Source organism: Xenopus laevis, chromosome 8S, assembly GCF_017654675.1.
Source record: "Xenopus laevis strain J_2021 chromosome 8S, Xenopus_laevis_v10.1, whole genome shotgun sequence".
Classification (NCBI taxonomy): domain Eukaryota; kingdom Metazoa; phylum Chordata; class Amphibia; order Anura; family Pipidae; genus Xenopus; species Xenopus laevis.
In genome coordinates, this window is record NC_054386.1 from 81861609 (window position 1) to 81882325 (window position 20717).

The 20717-nt window shown below is 39.2% G+C and overlaps 1 protein-coding gene across 2 annotated transcripts; it reads left to right on the top strand.

Moving 5' to 3' along the window:
* The first annotated feature begins 2555 nt into the window (after positions 1-2555).
* Positions 2556-11210, top strand: csnk2b.S (casein kinase 2 beta S homeolog). 2 transcript variants are annotated; one of them, NM_001090657.1, is given in 7 exon segments: positions 2556-2607; positions 4723-4802; positions 5464-5566; positions 6029-6144; positions 7066-7141; positions 8967-9156; positions 10934-11210. In NM_001090657.1, coding segments are annotated over 6 exon segments (648 nt in total). In that variant the 5' UTR covers positions 2556-2607; positions 4723-4730; the 3' UTR covers positions 11025-11210.
* Positions 11211-20717: the final 9507 nt, after the last annotated feature.

Consider the following 20717-nt stretch of genomic DNA (forward strand, 5'->3'; position numbering starts at 1 on the left):
AATGTAAATCGGCGGTGGGATGGCACTCTGATAGCTTCAGCTTTCCGAAGTCGCCCAAAGTTTCCTCGTGAGGCAACTTCGGAAAATGAAGTTTAAAGTAATTATAATGGGGGATTTTAATTATGTTAGACAAGATGTCCAACATAACAGCCAGAACACTACTTCCTGCATTGCAGCTCTCTTGGTTTCCACTGATTGGTTACCAGGCAGTAACCAATCAGTGACCTGAGGGAGGGGCATAGGGGTCATAACTGTTGCTTTTGAATCTGAGCTGAATGCTGAGGATCAGTTGCAAACTAACTGAACAGTTATGTCCCATGTGGCCCCCCTTCAAGTCGCTGACTAACCCAGAGTTAAGAAAGCTGAAAATCAGGAATTTGTGTTCTGTGTTCTTTTGCTAGTGGTAGATATGAGATTAGTATCCTGGCAAGATTGGGGGGAAAAAAACTTATACAGAAAACATAAAAAAGAATGAATTATAAAAACACTCTAGGAACTAGGAAGGAACATGTGCACCAAGTCATCTAATAAACTACTAATGTAAGTTTTTAAATTGACTGAACGCTAAACTGTAAATAATGTATTTTAAAGGGATTTTCACCTTTAAATCACCTTTAAATTAACAAAGTACAATGTAGAGAGTGATATTCAGAGACAATCTGCATATGGTTTTCACTTTTTATTATTAGTGGTATTTGAGTTATTTCGCTTTTTATTCGGTGGCGCTCTAGTTTCTGATTTCTAGGGTCCAAATTACCCTAGCAACCATATATTGATTTGAATAAGAGACTGGAGTACAAAGTAGCAATAACAATAAATTTGTAGCCTTACAGAGCATTTATTTGATTGGGGTAAGTGACCCCCCATTTGAAAGCTGGAGTTAGAAGAAGAAGAATGCAAATAATTCAAAAACTATAAAAAAAAGTCTGCAAATCCCCCTTTTTTCCCGCTTCAGTCTGCCATGCATTTATTCCAAAATGACAGACCTGGCCATATGACAAATTAGATTGAACAGCTTCATAGTATCACATAACTATTTTAGAAATGCATTCTGCTAAGGGCTCTTACTGACGAGCGTTTTTACCTGCGCTCCCCTGCGTTCCGTTTTTCTGCGTTCAGCCGCAGGGGATTGCAGGAATAGACGCATTCCATTTTTTCCAATGGGGCTGTACTCGTGTAGGCGCCGAAAGCAGGTTGAGACGCAACATGTTGCATTTTTCCTGCGTTCGGCGCCTACACGCACCTGTGTGAGTACAGCCCCATTGGAAAAAATGTAATGCGTCTATTCCTGCGCTCCCCTGCGGCTGAACGCAGAAAAACGGAACGCAGGGGAGCGCAGGTAGAAACGCTAGTCAGTAAGAGCCCTAAAGGACAAAACACATGCCTAAGGATTTTCAAGTGGATAGGCCATTTCTGATGACAAATCAGTGAAGTACTGCTTTAGATTAGAGGTTGGTTTTACCTGACCTTGATTGTGCCTTGCACAGCATCAGACAGTTCAAATGAAACTACATGCAAGTTGTCTTTGCTATTGTTTCTCCAATGAATAGCTTATTTTTAGACCCATGATCTTTGCATATCTCCCAACATTTTGGAAATAGAAAGAGGGACAAAAAGGTTTGCTGCGCGGTGTGTCAACATTTTTGACCACGCCCATTTTGTGGCCACACCCCCTAATTACCATGTCCATTTTACAAAATTTGGCAGATTATGAAAGTTTGAACACATTTCTGTGTATTTTTATGCTAATGCAGGTGAATTGCCCTTTAAGCTGTGAGTCTAAGTTCTCCCAAGAGACCTCCTTATCTAAACTGTTACAAAAGTATCTACTGTGGTCTCTCTGCCAAAGGCCAATTAAGTTCAGTCTGGCGGTTCAGTGCAGGAGATTAAAGAGAAGGTTGAGAAATTTCAGTAACAAACCCGGAATGGGTTAAATTGTCAAAATCGGGACTGTCCCAGGAGGTGTCACCCTTACATTATAACAGGGACATACAACAAATAACTGCATTTAGTAACATAAACCAGTTCACTGCAATAAACTTAACACAAAAGGGTGTATTTATTAACTCTGGAGACAAACATAATCAGAAACTAAATGTAAAAAGTCACCTATGAGTTAGAGAACAAAAGCAAATATCTGATTGGTTGCTCTGGGGAACATCATATTCGATGTTTGTCTTCAATGTTAATAAATGTGCCCCAAAGAGTAAAGTTTGCAGGTGGTCCTTCCAAACCAAGTCAGCAGCTTATGAACCTGTGTCTATTATGCCAAAAAAAACAGGCATTGTTTAATGACTATATTTTCTATAACGCTACTAAAACGTCTCTATAAAGCCTCACTTGAGCCTACAGCTAAAAAGCTTTAAAAGGCACAGAAGTAACGTAGTAGTGATGCAGGTCTCCCCTCTCAAATTAGCAATGGTATTCACTTCCGCTGCAGTTTTATCAATGGGACTACATTTCCCACAATGCATCGGTAACGAATTACTTCCGGCCTTCAGGTTCCTCATGCGCTTGCGCACTCAGTGGGACCGGGCCTAGTGCGCTGCGGTTATATTTTGCCGGTTCAAAGCCTCCAAATAAACGGCAAGGAGTGGTCCCGTGGAGGTAAGTATTTGGAGTGGGAAATGCCTTGGACATTCCGGTTCCGCCCCTTTAGTCCTCCAGTGTATCTCGGATGTGTCTTGTGTTTTCAACGCGTTTATTTGGACCGGAAATCTCGCGCTATAGACCAGGGCCTTACATCACCCCGCCTGGCCACTGGCTTCACCCTAATCTCTTCCGGCCTAACCATACGTACTGCCCACAACTTTCATTCTATTTTTGCTTTGCCTTTTCCTCTCTGACAATGTTGTGTATTGTGTTTGTTGTCTGTGCCCAGCAGTAAGCCTGTGTATGTACATACAAGTGATCTCCCTGCACCATACGATGCTCTGTGGGATGGGAGCGTTGTAGTTGCACTGCACTGCAATCCATTATATTTTGCCCTTGTTATTGCGCTCTCTCTCTCTCTCTCTATATCTATATATATCTATATATATATCTATATATATCTATATATATATCTATATATATATATATATATATATATATATATATATATATATATATATATATATATATATATACACACAGTAGAACCACCAGTTTTAGATTCTTCAGAAGACCAGAAAAAATGGTCTAAAATCCAGGAAAATGTAAAATCAGGGAAATTTATTATGGCAAAATATATAGGTGAGGCCGCAAAACAACAAAGTAAAATGAGGTAAATCTTAAAATCAGGGGATTTAAAATTGAGGATTCGCTGTGTATGTATAACAGTTCAAGATGGACCCATTTCTGAAATCACCAAATATTTATTGCAGCATCACTGTGCAGCCAACTTTTCGGGGCCTTTATCATGATTATTTGATCAAGCACTCACAAAGTGGATCACGTGGACAGACTTCTGGACTGTTATTATATATATATATGACGGTCCTGTGCGGAATGAAACGTGTTGGTGTGTGGTTGTGTAAATAAGACTGTTTTTTTTTTTTTTCTTTAAATAACAGGGTGCCGTGTGTGCTTTCTACGGTTTAAATTTAATTATTTTCGTAAGCACCCGGCAATTGACTCGATGCTTTGTGAGGGCCAATAAAAAATTTTTTTATGTATATATATTTTTTTTTATGGTGTGCCCAACCGATGTTTCGGTCCCTTGGTGCTGTATCCTTTGTTCTCTATAGATAGATATATAAATATATAGATATTTAGATATTTAGATAGATAGATATACACACACACTGTTTATCTTGATACCCCTCCCCCCCATTTCCTTCAGTAGACATTACAGTACCCACCCCCACCCTGGGCTGTATTTAGGTCCGATGCTGCCCACTGCGTCGGACCTAAACTCGCACCTACATCATACGCAATGACATCACGAGCCATATGCGCTGACATCACGCAACGCGTTCAGCAGAAGTGACATCAGTGCGTGTGACGTCACTTCCACAGTCTTCCTTGGACCCCGTCATCTCCTATGGAAATCCGTGGCAGAGGGTGAGGAGGGTATTTGAAGAAAAAAAACAAACAAAACCGAAAAAAACATGCACCCCTCAGGGGCCTATATATAAATACAGCCCTGCCCCCATCCCAATTATACGACACTGTAATTCTGCTATGGTATCTTGTGTCCTTTGTTTTACTGCCCTTTACTGCTGTCAACTGATTTTACCCATCCCCCCTTTGTATCTGTTCCCCTTTTTTTTTTTTTACTATTCTTTTGCTGAATTCCATGTCAAGTGCTATAGTTTCTGTACCCCCTTTTTTCTGTTTTAACACTGCTTTGTTAGTTTGTGCTGTTTATTTTCTACAATTCCTTTACACATAAATTCACCCTCTACTAATTTTAGGGCAGAGACACACCCTCAGATTCTGGGAGATTAGTCGCCTGGAGATTAGCGACTAATCTCCCTGAACTGTCTCCCCTGCCGCCTGCTAGAATGTTTCCGAAGCCACCCAAATTGCCTCACGAGGAAACTTCAGGCGACTTCGGGAAACAAAGTGCTTTGAGTGCCATCCCGTTGGCAATATACATTATAGCCGGCAGGAAGCCAGGGAATGGCAGTTTGGGGAGATTAGTCGCCCCGAAGAAGACGACATTTGTCTGCCCTTACTAGGTTTACTTTTATTGATCATGTATAAAAGCCTTTTTTTTTTTTTTTTTTTGTCCCACAGGCTAGAAAATGAGTAGCTCGGAGGAGGTGTCCTGGATTAGCTGGTTTTGTGGTTTAAGAGGCAATGAGTTTTTCTGTGAGGTGAGTCTTTTTCCTTAACGAAGTAGTTCACCTTTAAATTTCTATTGATGTTCAAACGGTAAATGGCAAAGGCTTCAGCATAAACGATATAAACTGATTGTCTTTTTTTCTTAATTCTATTTTAGTTTCCCTCTTTTCTTTATTCAGATTCTATGTATCAAAGTTTCCCCTACCCCTAAACTGCAATATTGATGACTGTAAATAAGTGATTTTTTTTTTAAAAAAAAATTTGTTCGATGTATCCAATAATATTATGAGACATTGCAGATGGTCCTCATTTTATATGTATATTGTCATTTTTGAATTTAGCTTTTTGTTTGTCAGCTCTTCACTTTGGAATTTCAGTCAAGTCAAAATTTACATATAAACTCTTTCACTTCTCCATTTACTGCATGTAGAACACTTAAATCACATTTGCCCAAAAATATCTGAAGAAGTAACTTTTTGCACAATTAGGGATTTTGTGTTTTACAAAAGGCATTTAACATTATCTGCAATAGAAAGGAAGTTTTCAGCATCTTGTGCCACAACAAAATGTAGATGACAAAACACCATCTGTCATTACTCTTAAGAGGGCAGCCTTTTAAATGTTACATCTGGATTTCTAAAGATGGTGGCCTCATGTTTTCCTTTTCTAGTGTTTACATACTTTCTTTTGTAGGTGGATGAAGACTATATCCAGGATAAGTTTAACTTGACAGGACTCAATGAGCAGGTCCCACACTATAGACAGGCACTGGACATGATACTGGATCTAGAACCTGGTGAGAGAATTTCCCACTGTGCATGTATCTAACTTCGTATGCATTCTGTCATAGGCACATAAGTAAAAGTTATCTTTCCATTAGAACGTTTTATATCCAAGCTGGACTTTACAACAATTAGAAATGTCAAACCTTTCTCTTGTGTCTATTGTGGGACAGTGCACTGATTTCTGTGTAGTATATTCTATATTTCTTGGATAAATAGTAGTAGAGTACCAACAATAGCTGTGTACTTTACCAACAATTGTTAGATTTGCACAAAGGTGGTGCCCTGTAAAATCATCCAACTTATTCATCACCTGCTCTTTTTATAACAGTATATAGCATTGTGTATCTTATTGTTTGCTGGGTTTACATTGAATGTTGACTTGCCAGCTGTCTTTGGTCTATGCTATGTGTATGTGCAATCAATGGTCCCTTTTATACCAAATCTCAATTGTTATTTATGCTATTCTCATGCAGATGAGGAATTGGAAGATAATCCCAATCAAAGTGACCTCATTGAACAAGCTGCAGAGATGCTGTATGGACTAATCCATGCCCGTTACATATTGACTAACCGTGGCATTGCTCAAATGGTAAGAGTTTTTAACATAAATCTATTTTTTGGGCAGCTTAAGGGTCAGGCCACACGAGCAGTTTCGGGGGGGGGGGGGTTTGGTCGCCCGAACGACAAATCTTTTCTTCTTTGGGGCAAAAATCTCCCCGAACTGCCTTCCCCCTGCACATGTGGTGCTTCGTTTTCCTAAATTGCCCGAAGTTTCATCGTGAGCCAGGGGAGGGCAGTTTGAGGAGATTGTTGCCCCGAAGAAAAGGAGATTTGTCGCTGGGACAACTAATCTCCCCGAATCGGCTCGTGTGGCCTGACCCTTACGGTTGCGTCTGCATCCAACAGTCGTGTCATGTCGGATGAATGCTGCAACCTCATTCGACATTATTTCTGTTGCATCTGACTTGACGCCTGTGTTTTTGCATGTCAGATTGTGCCGAAATCGCCCGTGGAGTTCCTCCCTAAGATTTTATATTTGTATCTATGGCCGGCTTTAGTGGAAGCTGCAGTTGTTGCAGCCTTTCCTACCAACTTTACCTCCCAGATGATCCCTGCTGCCTGATGTGTGTGTGTGCTCTCTCCTTGCCTTCCTCTTTCCCAGCACCCTCCACAGTCACATGGCATCAGCCTTGTTGTCACTCCATTTCCTAACTGTCATCTGCAGGCTGGCGGTGACCTTTGCACTGTCCTCATTTGTCTGCCCATTACAACACCTTCTCATATAGTTCATGTCACTCTTAAATCACTAGTTACCATCTGACTGGAACTGTGGCATTTGCTAAAAGTGATCCTAAGAAATGTTTTTGCTTTGACTGTATTGACTTCATGGGAAAGACAAAACAGTCTAGCTTTTAGACACTGTTTAATCACAGTCATAATAGTGTAATTACTACACTAATGATCTATATAAATATTGTATTTGTTGTTTTTTTGTTTTGTTTTTTTGCAGCTGGAGAAATATCAACAGGGAGATTTTGGCTACTGTCCCAGAGTATACTGTGAGAACCAGCCCATGCTACCTATTGGTAAGAAGTGTATGGCAGGGCAAAAAAATGACTTGTCCTATTCTATCTCTCTCTGTCTCTCTCTTGCAATATCAGAAACATGATTTTATTTTGGGGTTTTTTGAGAGTCAAAAATTGAGGCAGTAACAATTCTAAAAGTCATAAATGAAACACTTTTGTCTTACAGTACAAAGCCACACCCCTTGCTTTTAACTTCAGATTTTGGCATTACCTGGCATTGATTTTCCCCTCTAAATTCTCTATGGATGTGCATGCAACAGTTTTTATGTGTATACTTTTAAAAGAAAGTTGGTGGGTCAGATTTAATACAAAGCTGTGTTTCTTTGTATGCCCACCACTATTTCTGTGTTTTGGCTCCAAAAAAAAAAATTGGGTTTTGGCTGCCTAGATCCTTATTACCTACCTTTGATCTCTTTGTCCAGTAACCATAGAATAATCTATTATTGGGAATACACTAAGGCTACCGTAACACAATGTATCCCCCACTTCTCTCCTCCTGCGTTTTGTAATCAGGGCAGAGAGAAGCAGATCCCATCCCCTTCACATCTCCAGGTATCTGCACAGCTTCGGCCTGAGTGCAGCTACATGAAGCGGAAGTTGAACCAAAAATGCCTGTTTTTATCTCCGCTCCATGTATCTTCACTCGGGTCAAAGCTCTGGCTGTCAGTGCAGCTACAAGGAGCTTCTGATTAGAAAGGATCAGCTGCCGAATTGCAAAACGCAGGAGAGAAATGGAGGATACACTACGTGTGACTGTAGTGAAATATCACTGGGGTATATCCAATATTTTGCCCCAGAGAACAATGTTTCCATCATTTTCAGCTTTGTCCAGTAAAATGAGGGAATAGCTAAAGGGTCTACATTCTGTAAAATTCACAAGGCCCACTACATCTTTTATTAAGGACAAAGTATAACTGAAATTTGATGCAGAGCTGCAATCTAAACCAGACCTTTGTGGTGTTATTTATTAAAGGGGTTGTTCACCTTCGGACCCTTTTTTTTTTTTTTTTTCCAGTTCAGTTGGTTTCAGATAGTTCACCAGTAATAGACTTTTTTCCAATTACTTTCTATTTTCTATTTGTGATAATTTTTTTAATATTGAAGTGTAAAGTCCAAATTTTCACCTTCTAAAGCAGCTCTGCGAATGGGGGTTGCCGACTCTTTAACTGTTTTAAATGGATACTTTTAGTTGATACATTTGTTATCTTTGTCCCTGCTGAGCAGAATCCCTGAGTTTCAGGCAGCTGTTAGAATTGATACAATAGTTGCTGATATTAACAGAAGTTGACTTTGGCTGTTGGCTCATGAGCATGCTCCGTTCTTCTCAACTAAGATTACTAAACACTAAATAGTGTCTCTTAAAAATTCAACCGACCATTCGCCATCTAAAACCTGCCGTATTGCTGTTTTAGCCTATGGGGACCTCCTAGAACCAATTTGGAGTCCATTGTTGGAAAAATCTTAGTTTTTTTTTTTTTTTTAAAAAAACTTTGATTCGTACTCTTCGGTTTCTACGATTAAAATTTGGACAAATACGGACTATTCACCTGCAAAAAAAAAAAACTTTGATATTTTTTATAATAAATTTCGGTTGGTCTTTTTGAATTTAAATTACAACGTTTTTCAAATTCAAAATTGACCCTTGATAAATCTGCCCCTTAAGATCTTACAGCACAAAATAAATGGTAAAAGTTTTGTTGGAATTGTAATTATTCCATTTGGGATTTTCTTTTAAATATCTTTTTGTTGAGTATTACATAAATGGTTTTTTTGCCTAACCATTGAAACAACAATTGTTCTTACATATTTACTGTCATTTTCCAAGGTCTCTCAGATATCCCTGGGGAAGCTATGGTAAAACTGTATTGTCCCAAGTGTATGGATGTTTACACACCCAAATCCTCACGCCATCATCACACCGATGGAGCATATTTTGGCACTGGATTTCCTCACATGCTTTTTATGGTTCACCCTGAGTATAGGCCCAAGAGGCCTGCCAATCAATTTGTTCCAAGGTAAGAGTCCCCTTACTGTAGATACTGTTTGTTGTTGTAATGGAAACTATTCAATTTTAACAGACATTTATTTCGCCAGATGCATTTGTTTGAAGGGAGAAATATGTAAAATTAAATCTTTGTTCTAGAAAAAAAATAAATCCTTGTAAATAGAGCAAAAGAAGCACACATGGGGGGGGGGGGGCAAATAAATGTTTTACTTATATTGCACTAATGCTACTTACATTGTGCCAAGCCCTGGAGAATTGTAAGGAGAAAGGCAGCACTAGCCTCCATACAAATTATTTGTAACCTATAAGTATCTCCCTTATATTTGTGAATGATTTTTGTTGATTGCTGTTCTGTAAAGTTTATCATGAAATAATATTAAAAGGCACATGCTTTAAGCTATGGCGCAACTCCCTGAAGCAAATTTCTATTTTATTATCCCTGATCAAGAAATGTGGCTGGTCTTATTTGCTCTCCTGAGCTCTGACTAGTTAAAGGAAAACTGTACCCCCCGAACAATGTAGGTCTCTATAAAAAGATATTGCATAAAACAGCTCATATGTAAAATCCTGCTTCATGTAAATAAACCATTTTCATAATAATATACTTTTTAAGTAGTATGTGCCATTGGGTAATCATAAATAGAAAAATGCCATTTTAAAAAATAAAGGCCGCCCCCTGGGATCCTAGGATTCACTGTACTCACAAACATACCAACAAACCATACATGTTAGGTCACATGAGCCAATTAACAGACAGAGTTGTGTCTTTTGCTTCCTCACTTCTTCCTGTTACAGTTAGAGTTGTAGTATTTCTGGTCAGGTGATCTCTGAGACAGCACAGAGACCATCATGAAATGGTGGCTCAAGGCAAGAGATGTAAAAGGGCAATATTTACTTAAATATATAGACCAGTTTGATAAGATTCTTTAATATGCCACTTAATTTTATATAAACTATCCGTTGCTTAAATATTAATTTAAGCAGCAGTGCCAAGGGTGATCACATAATGTTCACATTTACGTTCACTTTTAGTTTGTTATAAAATGGGCAACCTTTCAATTGCTCTTCATTATTTATCTTTTAAAGTTTTTGAATTATGGTCTTCTCACTCTTTCAAGCTTTCAGATGGAGGTCACTGACCCCATCTGAAATACAAATGCTCAGTAAGGCTACAAATGTATTGTTATTGCTGCACTTTCTTACTCCTGTCTCTTATTCAAATCAATTAATGGTTGCTAGGGTAGGTTGGACCCTAGCAACCATAGTGCTGAAATTGCAAACTGGAGAGCTGCTGAATAAAAAGCTAAATAATGCAATAACCACAAATAATAAAAATTTAAAACCAATTGCCAAATGGCTTGGCTTGGAATAAAAAACTGACAAAATGTCTAGCCCCATGAATATAAAAAAAAAAATCTGTTTGCTCTTTTGAGAATTGGATTTTAATGCAGAAGTCTGCTGGAGGAGCACTATTAACTGATGTGTTTTGAAAAAAAACATGTTTTCCCATGACAGTTTCCCTTTAAGGAGCAACCCTTGTTAAAACACTATATACATAAGTATGCATTTTTCCTGTCGTACATAAAAGGTGTTCAGTGGAGTTCATGCTCTGCTTTGCTTCAGCTGTATGTATAAATGTATTGCTTTGCTGCTTTCATTCTTCCTGATGAGGAGGTCGGCTGCTTTCTTATAAGGACTTCAACATAATTCAGCTTCTGGTAGGACAGTGTTTGTACTTGCACACTTTTTTAAAATTGTTTTTAATTTTTCCATGTCTCTTGTTTTAGGTTATATGGCTTCAAAATCCACCCTATGGCATACCAGCTTCAACTACAAGCAGCCAGCAACTTTAAAAGTCCCGTGAAGACCATGCGTTGATTCTTGCCCATTAAACGGTTATTCATGGGGTCTATACACCCCGTAAACCTTATTTCCTTCCTTCCATCGGCAATGAAAAAAATGTCTGTTTCAGTGTATTATTTGCCCACAGTTTTGATTTTAGTCCTGTTTAAAATGTATTACTGCAATTTCTGGTTGTGGTTAAATAAAGTTATAAGAATCGTTGCTTGCTGTTGTGTTTTTTTTTTTTTTTAGTTTGTTTGAAAATATGAGGTCCCTTATCTGGAAATCCATTATCCAGAAAGCTGTTTTTTTTATTTCTAAATTAGTTTCTCTAATCCATCACGAGTGTTAAAAGAGAATCTGATTTCTACCAGCAGGTGTCGCTTATTGGCAGCCAATATTTAAAATGGAAAATAATCCAAAATGATGAAACTGCGCTCCCGAAGAAGCTCGACAAAAGACCACAGGAAAAATGTTATATATATAGAGAGAGAGATATATTGCAGTAATTTTTTACTCTCTCTAACACCTTTTTGTGCTACCCTTTCGTTATTTGCTGAAAAATAAAAGAAAAAAAATGTTTATCCTTATACCAGTGTAAAAAAGTTTTTTTTACAAGTAGTGAAATAGGGTTAACTTTACCTTTAAAACCACTTAAATTCACTTGTAAGTGGTAAGATAGGGTTAACTTCCCCTTGAAATCTCTCAGAACCACTCGTACACCAAAAGAGGGTGTGTATATCTTTCAACAAAACATCTCTCTTCTGTAGTTTGTCCACTGTAGTCTCCAGGAACAAATGGTTTTCATTTTGTAATAGTTTTAAAATTTCACTCGCATAAATAAGGTAAAAAAAATATCAGTCAGTCCAGTTCCCAGCATTCTTCCCTTCTCCGCTGTGTTAGTGTCTCCGTTTCATCCCGGCAAAGATTCTTACATCGTGTTTCTCGCTGGGAACTTCCTGGATGATGTCACTAAGATTTTTTTTGTGATCGAGAGTACAAGCGTCTCTTTCACTAGCGAATTGGCGATGTCCCTGCGGGTGGCAACGCTTGCGAATAATCCCTAGCATTAGCCACTTCGTCCTTTAGTAAATCTGCCCCATAGTCGTTTTCGCAAATGGATTTTGTTAGCTATTAATGTCCTTCGACATTTTATTCACCCCTGCTATTTTTCAGTTATACATTCCAAATTGCTGATTCATATTAGAATTGATCAGTTAAGACTCTCGGCATGAGTAAATTGGTTGAGGAACAACTTGCAAATAATTTAAGATATAACACCACTTTACAGCTGTTAAAATCATGTTCTGCAAATGCGTCTTTCCCCTTGTTAAGCTTCTCTTTTGTGGGGTCTTGTATAACATTCCCTTAAAGGACACATACAGGATAAATGAAAAAGGCAATAATGGATACTACATGGTGCTGCTTTTACTTTTGGCTGTAAATGAATATTGTCTTAAAAAATAGCCCTTTTATTAGATCTCCCTAGAGATGTTCTCTGGTCCCTGTCTGTGTTTCAAATGAGGGGTGGGAGTGTCCTAATGGTCCCTATCAGAAGCACAGTAGAAGGGGGACAGCCAATCACAGCCCTGCAGTCCGACAAGCAAAGACAGGCTTCAGTTCCCTATCAGGTCCTGCTAGCTGCTGATTGGTTCCTGTCCTACAGTGCAGTGAGCTGAGTGCTGCCGACTTCCCTGCATAGCCAGAAAATTCAGGGAGCAGGAAGAGAAGAGAGGGATTATTAGGGTTTTTGCAGAAATATTCAATAAATCAACCTGAAACACTACTTTTTAAAGCAAAATTCTTCTATATTTAATAGAGGATAATGCACTGGCACGTTCTTGCTTTTAACACAAAATGTCTCCTTTAAAGGGATTCTGTCACAGACAAACGTTTTTTTTTTTCAATACACATAAGTTAATAGTGCTGCTCCAGCAGGATTCTGCATTGAAATTAGTTTTCTAAAGAGCAAACAGATTTTTTTAAATTTCATTTTGAAATCTGACATGTTGCTAGATGTGCAGTTTCTCAGGTGCTCCCAGTCATGTGACTTGTGCTCTGATAAACTTCAGTCACTCCACTACTGCTCTGCAAGTTGGAATAATATCACCTCCCTCCTGTTTTCCCCCCCCCAGCAGCCGATCAACAGAACAATGGGAAGGTAACAAGATGAGAATAGCAGTTTATAGTAAATATCCAAGTCCCACTGCGACTCCTCCAGTTACACTGTGTAGAAGAAACAATTGCTTATCTGAAAGCAGTGAAGTGCTGGCTCTTTCTGAAAGCACATTATGAGGCACAATGACTTAAGCTTACTGCCTACACACCAATATTACAGCTTTAAAAATACACGGTTTAGGAATAACATTTTATATTGTAGAGTGACTTATTTGCAGTGTAAACAGTGTAATTTAGAAATAAAAACTACGTCATAAAAATCATGACAGAATCTCTTTAATTTCTTTTTTAAGAACAAGGTGAATCAATAAGATATTCCCCTGCTTAAAGCAAGCATTTCATTGGTTGCTATGTGTTACTACTACTGGACAAACGTTGTGTCTTTTATTACATATGGGGTGTGTAGAATAGTTGAGAGGGGGAGTTAGAAACTAAATATGTTATTTCATACAAAGTGCTTTGCTCCTGAGTCTGACTCCCAAAACTAATATTTGCCCTGTCTGAAAAAAGATAATGATACTCCACAGATTCATAATGAGTGTTTTTTTGAGCAAGAGACTATCTTCAAGAGTTTTATTGACACAGGGATTAAACACCTGTCCTGTGCTTCCAAGGCTATGATGGCTGCTCATCTGTGATTGGATGTAAAAATGCAGTTTCCTGAATTCATGAAAAGCTTGTCATGCTTTATTGGTTTTCTCAAGGATACACCATGAAACATGATGGGCCTAAGTGGGCCATTTGTTAGTTATGGTATGATGATAGAAAAGGAAATTGAGGAGATATTAAAGGGATACTGTCATGGGAAAAAAAATTTTTCTCAAAATGAATCAGTTAATAGTGCTGCTCCAGCAGAATTCTGCACTGAAATCCATTTTTCAAAAGAGCAATCAGATTTTTTTATATTCAATTTTGAAATCTGACATGGGGCTAGACATATTGTCAATTTCCCAGCTGCCCCAAGTCATGTTACTTGTGCTCTGATAAACTTCAATCACTCTTTATTGCTGTACTGCAAGTTGGAGTGATATCACCCCCCTCCCTTTTTCCCTCCAGCAGTCAAACAAAAGAACAATGGGAAGGTAACCAGATAGCAACTCCCTAACACAAGATAACAGCTGCCTGGTAGATCTAAGAACAACACTCAATAGTAAAAACCCATGTCCCACTGAGACACATTCAGTTACATTGAGAAGGAAAAACAGCAGCCTGCCAGAAAGCATTTCTCTCCTAAAGTGCAGGCACAAGTCACATGACCAGGGGCAGCTGGGAAATTGACAATATGTCTAGCCCCATGTCAGATTTCAAAATTGAATATAAAAAAATCTGCTTGCTCTTTTGAGAAATGGATTTCAGTGCAGAATTCTGCTGGAGTAGCACTATTAACTGGTGCGTTTTGAAAAAAACATGTTTTCTGATGACAATATCCCTTTAAAGACATTGAATACTGTTGAGTTTGACTCTTTGATTCGTTCTGGTGAAAAGGAAACTGACAGTGGGATTGGTGTATTGAGTGCATCTACTTTATCACTGAAAGAGGAACTAAAGTTTAAGCACATTTGTCACATTAAACTAAATTTACCGGTTGAACCTTATCACACGGAAACATGATGTGTATGGTGATCCCAGTAGTAGGGTATTAAGAGAAGGCACAAGTATTTTGTACATCGGATCCCAAACAGAGGGGAGTGAGATATTGCACGAAACCCATCGAAGATCAAAAAATCTTTGGGGCTTCTCCCATTGACTTATATGCAACCTTGGCAGGTCTGATATGCCGGATTTTCAGGTTCTGACTTTTTCCATCCTCGGGTTATAATAAATCCTGGAAAAAAACTTAGTATGTTGCAATGTTGTCTGCTTTTATAAAATTGCATTCTTATTTTCTTTTCAGCTTTGACATTTTTTTTGTGTATTTTGGATCCAGATAAGTCAAATCTGCAAAAAACGACATATCTGGTGACTGGCGTGCAGGGCTGGATTTTAAGACACAGCACCCCTAGGCCCACCCTTCCTGCTCGCACCTGACCCCCTGCTCTTACACCCCCTTGCACCTGACTGCCCTCCCACCGCTTCTTGTACCAACCTGCTTCCCTGCAGTGGGGACTGAGTGAGAGATATCAAAATTTCCCATCCATGCCCCTGTGGTGATGTGGTCAGCTGGCGGCATCCCGTCCCCTAATTTTTAGTGGGTCTTGCCCCCATATGCCCATCTTGACAACAATTAGAATACAACATAGTGAATGCAGACAGTCAGCGTGAGGAAAGCATGAACAAACCAATGCAGTCCTCGTCCCAACAGAATTTTTAATCCTGGGCAATTTTCATCCAGATATCTGAGAGCCCCATTCACTGGCCAATGTATGCCCATGTATGGCCACCTTTATGTGAAGCCAGGTCTGAAAAACCTATGTTTTTGGAATAAACAGCCTAAGGGTGGCTGTTATGAAAACTCTTTTGTGAATAAAATAGATGGTGTGTAAAGGAAAAGTAATCCCCTTATTAAAAAAACCCTACCTACATAGATCTTGAGCAGGGTTAGTAAACCCATAAAACAGAAGCCCGTGTCATGCAACTCGGTCATCTTTGCTCTTGAGAAATTAGACAAGAGAAATAAATAAATTGAAATTTTGTGTTTAATGAATTGAATTTTGTTGCATAATTGTTTTGGGTTTCGTACGGAGATGTCAGTATGTACTCAGTAAATAGTGCCATGTGTGTATGATCTTTTCTTTTAGTGGGAAGGAACTAAGGAAATATTGGTTGGGTTCATGGGAAATTGAACAATAATATGTTGAGCGTACAATTAATACATAAAGCTTGTGAGCAGTGGGTTTTTGGATGTTACTGTTTGTAAAGGTTCAAATGGAGAATCAATTTCTGACTTACGTTATATAAAATTTCCTTCGATTTACCCTTACTTATTTGCTGAAGCATGTACCAACGACAAAGAGTTTAAAGAGCATATTATTTGTGATCCAGCAGGATCTCAGCATGGCCTTAAAAAAAAAGCTGTACCGGGAACACATGGCAAGATTCTCTGGCAGTATGACTGACTACCTCCAAATTTGCCCAACAATATCTGTGCGTGTATGGCATGATAGACACCCCTTAGAAAGTAATGTTTAGATTACATTTATATTGCCCAATTGCCACTCCCATGTATTCATTGGCATTAAGTTGTCCTTTCTGACATTCCTTTGTGAAAAGAGATTGAGTGGATTTTCAGGTTGTGCACTCTTGCACCACATGGTTTGAATGAAAGTGAATATTTCTGTTTATGAGCTTATGCTTTCTTGGTATGAGAATGAGTGATGTGGGGGATAGGCACTGCGGAAGTCACCCCTTTTTTTTACTCTAATGGAGGGGTGTGACTGCTAGATTTTTTTGTTGCTTTTTGTTCGGCAGCTGATAATGTATTTCTTTCTTTGTAGCACTTCATATAACGTCAGCGAATACCAATATATATGTTTCAATAAAGGTTCATTTATGAGAATAAGTAAAAAATTGTGTTTTTGTTTTGTTTTATATTATTCATGTGCCCAATAACCATCCTACATATGGATGCAACGGGCCATCTGAACAGTTTGGTGCCTAATATACATGACCTAATTATGTGGAATGCAGAGACCCCAAAATTAAAATGATGCATATTAATATTAATGGTTGTCATGTTTTACTGAGCTTGTTTTATGCATCCATACATTTAAAATGAGGTAACCTACAATATTACATACATTTGGAAAAAAGATATCCTGGAGAATCAAGATAGGTAAATACTGTTTTCTAACTAGTACTAGCAAACAACAGTATTTGCCCTCCTCATTTTTTACCTGGCTGCTAAAAATGTTTCTAGATGCCAATATTATAAAGAAGGGAAATCTCTCTCTACCTATCTAGACAGAGAAGTAGATAGGACAGATAGCAAATGTAGTAGTTTAGTGTAAGGAAATGTGTAGGACACCAGAAGTGATCATGCACCAGTTAGAGATATTAGTGTTTAGCTATTGGTTAGCAGAAACCTACAGGAACTGCCATTAAGGACAGCTGGAAGAAATTGTGCATTGTAGTGCTGTATATGATAGAGAGATGGGTACAGTGTCGGACTGGCCCACAGGAAAACTCCCGGTGGGCCCAGGTGTATGTGGGCCTCTTGCTTATGACCATTTAGCCTATTGCTCATGCTCATTCCCTATTTATTTATGAGTAAAAAATACTTAATAATGGAAGAATAGAGTATATTATGTAGAGACTAGGAGAATAAAGAGATTGGAGAGGAGAGGAGGTATAATAGTTTGGAAAGTGGGCCCTCAGCCTAAGGTTTCTGGTGGGCCCCTGGCATCCCAGTCTGACACTGGATGGGTAGGTAATAAGCACTAATGAAGAGGTCTGCCCATAACTGGAAAGGATACTCTGCTAGGCTATCATTGTGCACTGAGAACTAGGAGTAAGAGAGAGGGAGACAAGCTTGATAAGTGTGAGCCATTATACAACACTGGTAACTTTTATTAATGAAAGGAACTGTATCACCAAAAACTGAAGGTGTATCAAAGTCATTTTAGTTTCAGAAAGACTACTTAAAAATGCTACTACAGTTTATATAAACAAGCTGCTGTGTAGCCATGGGGGCAGCCAATTCAATTTGGAAAAAAGAAGAAAAGGCACAGGTTAAATAGCTGATGACAGATAAAACACCTTTGTATTGGACAGTGCTTATCTGTTATCTGCAATGTAACCTGTGCTTTTTTTTCCAGCTTGAATGGCTGCCCCCGTGGCTAAACAGCAGCTTGTTTATAGTCCGTAGGTGGGCTGAAGTCTGGTGTTTAGGGTAGCACCTAATGAAAATACAGCTGTATCAGCTTCTTTTCTGTGATGGAAATGCACCAGCCATGGGTCGCCTCATTACACACAATTTCAGATTTGCAGGACACAAAATGTTATACTGTATCTCTGAATGTGCAGAAGTGTGAAAGTGCAAAAAATGGAAAAGCAAAATTAATAAAATGTGTGTTGTGTACTGCGGGGGTGTGTGCATACAAAGAGGGAGGCCAACTTGATTGTAGTATAGACTGTATAATAAACAATAGCCATGTGGCAGTGGGTAAGTAGAATTCAGGTGCAAATTCTGACAGTGGGAGACTGGGCTGTTACGTATTTGACTATATGAGAGGGGGCAAATTAGGGTGACTCCAAAAAAATGACCAGTCTGGTTTTACCTGGATCAGGCAGGACCCCAGCATTGATATGATGCTATGTATGCCTGATAACTGTAGGAATTCCCTAAGCAGCAGACACATACCGTTGTTTATGCAGTTTTAGATCCGTCCAGGGATTATCAAGTCCAAGCATCAATATTACAGCCGTCTGCTGGCTAAGGGTTAAATACTAACAGCATATTGCAGCTACCTTATTGTTAATATGATTCATTTTATCATAAAACAAATGTCATATTTGAAATCAAAATATCAGACAACTAAAGTTCAGTGTAGGATTTTTAATTTATTAAAGGGACTGATCACCGTCAAACACCTTTTTCAGTTCATTTGTTTTCAGCAGAAATAAACTTTTTCCCACCTATTTTTATTTGTGACCGTTTTTTCTAATATTGAAGTTTCAAAATCTGCACCTGGATTATTGAGCTGCCAGACCGAAACACCAGAAAACACCTGAAACACCAGAAAAATGGAACTAGTGACTTTTTGTCGACCAGCACCAGCATGCTCCTGACTGGCACCCAACCAGCACTTCTATTTATATACCCGCCATTCCTTTATCAGAACAGGAAATGGACAGTTTCTTCTTATTGGAGGACCCAGGATTACCAGCAAGAACAGTCTATCATGGGCTCTCTCTTGGCTTGGCTCCCGCTAAGGCCTAACTTTCTATGGAAAGACACTGCCCATATTTAAAAGGGAATATTTAGCAGGTTACTGGAAAATACACTGATAATGTTGCTTCCTCGTTTCAAATACATATATCCACAAGCTGCCTGACAAGATTTAATGCAAAACCAGCTCATGAGATTGGGGAAGCACAATATTGCTAGTTTAGAGCTAAATAAGATTCCACAATAGAGATGCAGGTGTGCGTGGGAAGGATAATGTGACTTTTAATTAGGCCACAAAATTCCACCTCTTAAGCGGGGGCCCAGGTTTATTGGTCCATATCCTATCATGGAGATTGTTAACCCTACCACTATCTGTCTCAAGATGTCAAGATATGTTTATGTTATCTAAGCTGTTTCATGTTTCCCTGTTAAAACCTGCTGTACAGGTCCTCCAGCAATCATGTCCTCCTCCAGGGTTGGTTAAAGGGTCAGTCTGAATTTTTAGCCCAGAGACTCCATGGGGCAAATTCACTAATCTCCGAAAATTCACCAGCGACAGCTTCGCTCACATCGCAACACTTCGCCAGGTCAAAAATTCGCCCGGACAACGCTAATTTACTAAAATGTGAAGTTGCGTCCAGGGCGCCTAACGATTGCGAATTTCGCTAGTGTTAATTCGGCAAGCAAAACGAAGTTGCGCTAGCGTTAGCTAATTTGCATATGGTGGTTAAATTTAAATGGACGTATATATGTTGCAGCAAATACATTACACTACACAAGCCCAGGGAATCTTAATAAAAGAAACTAGAGTTGTTATATTGCCCTATACATGAGCCCAGTGTATAGTTTATCTGCCATATGTTAGGAAATGTAGGGGGGTACCCTAAAAAAATTTACGCTCTTTTGCAGCCTATCACCCTGAAAAACTGAAAAGTCGCCAGTGTTTTTTGGGCTTAGAAAATTTTTCAACTTTTTTTTGAGGAACTCCTATCTACTCTATTGCACTTCGTCTGGTCTGAGGTGGCGAAAGTAAGTCTGGCGCAAGAGGTAACGTTCAGTAAAATCCGCATCTTAGTGAATTTGTGTAGTTATGTCCATTCGCCAGAGCGAAAATTCACCTGGCGATACAGTGCGAAGTAGCACTTGAGTCTATCTCCTTCACTAGCGAATTTTCGCCATCTTTAGTCACTTCGCCCTTTAGTGAATTTGCCCCTTTGACTCTCGCCTTGTGTGAGGTAAGTTACAGTACTTAGTACAGTGGAAGGGATACGGTTCTGTGGAGAATTCTTGGGTTTCTGTTTCAGATAACAGGGCTGACCGTATTAGGAAACAGTTCCATCTCAGATTTCCTGACAAACCTGGGGGTCCGGTGGCCCCTCCTTGAGGGGGGTAATGTAATGGCCGCTCACCCTGGCGGTCTAGTGGCCAGCAGGGACACCCATCGCGTGGTTCTTCTCCCTTCTGGTGTCGGTTATAATATGGCATGCGCAGCTCGCACTTCCGGGTTTTGCGCACTGGCGTGATGACGTTATTGTGCATTGGCGCGAAATTAAAAGGTATTTAAAGTGGTTTTGAATTGCCCGTTGTTAGGTCTAACTTGATTAGTTCCTGGGTGCTTATTCTACGTGAATCCTATTAGTGTAACCTGGTTTGACCTTTGCCTGCCTGACTATTCTGAACTCTCCAATCCTGATCCTTGCTGCCTGTATGACCTTGCTTGAACT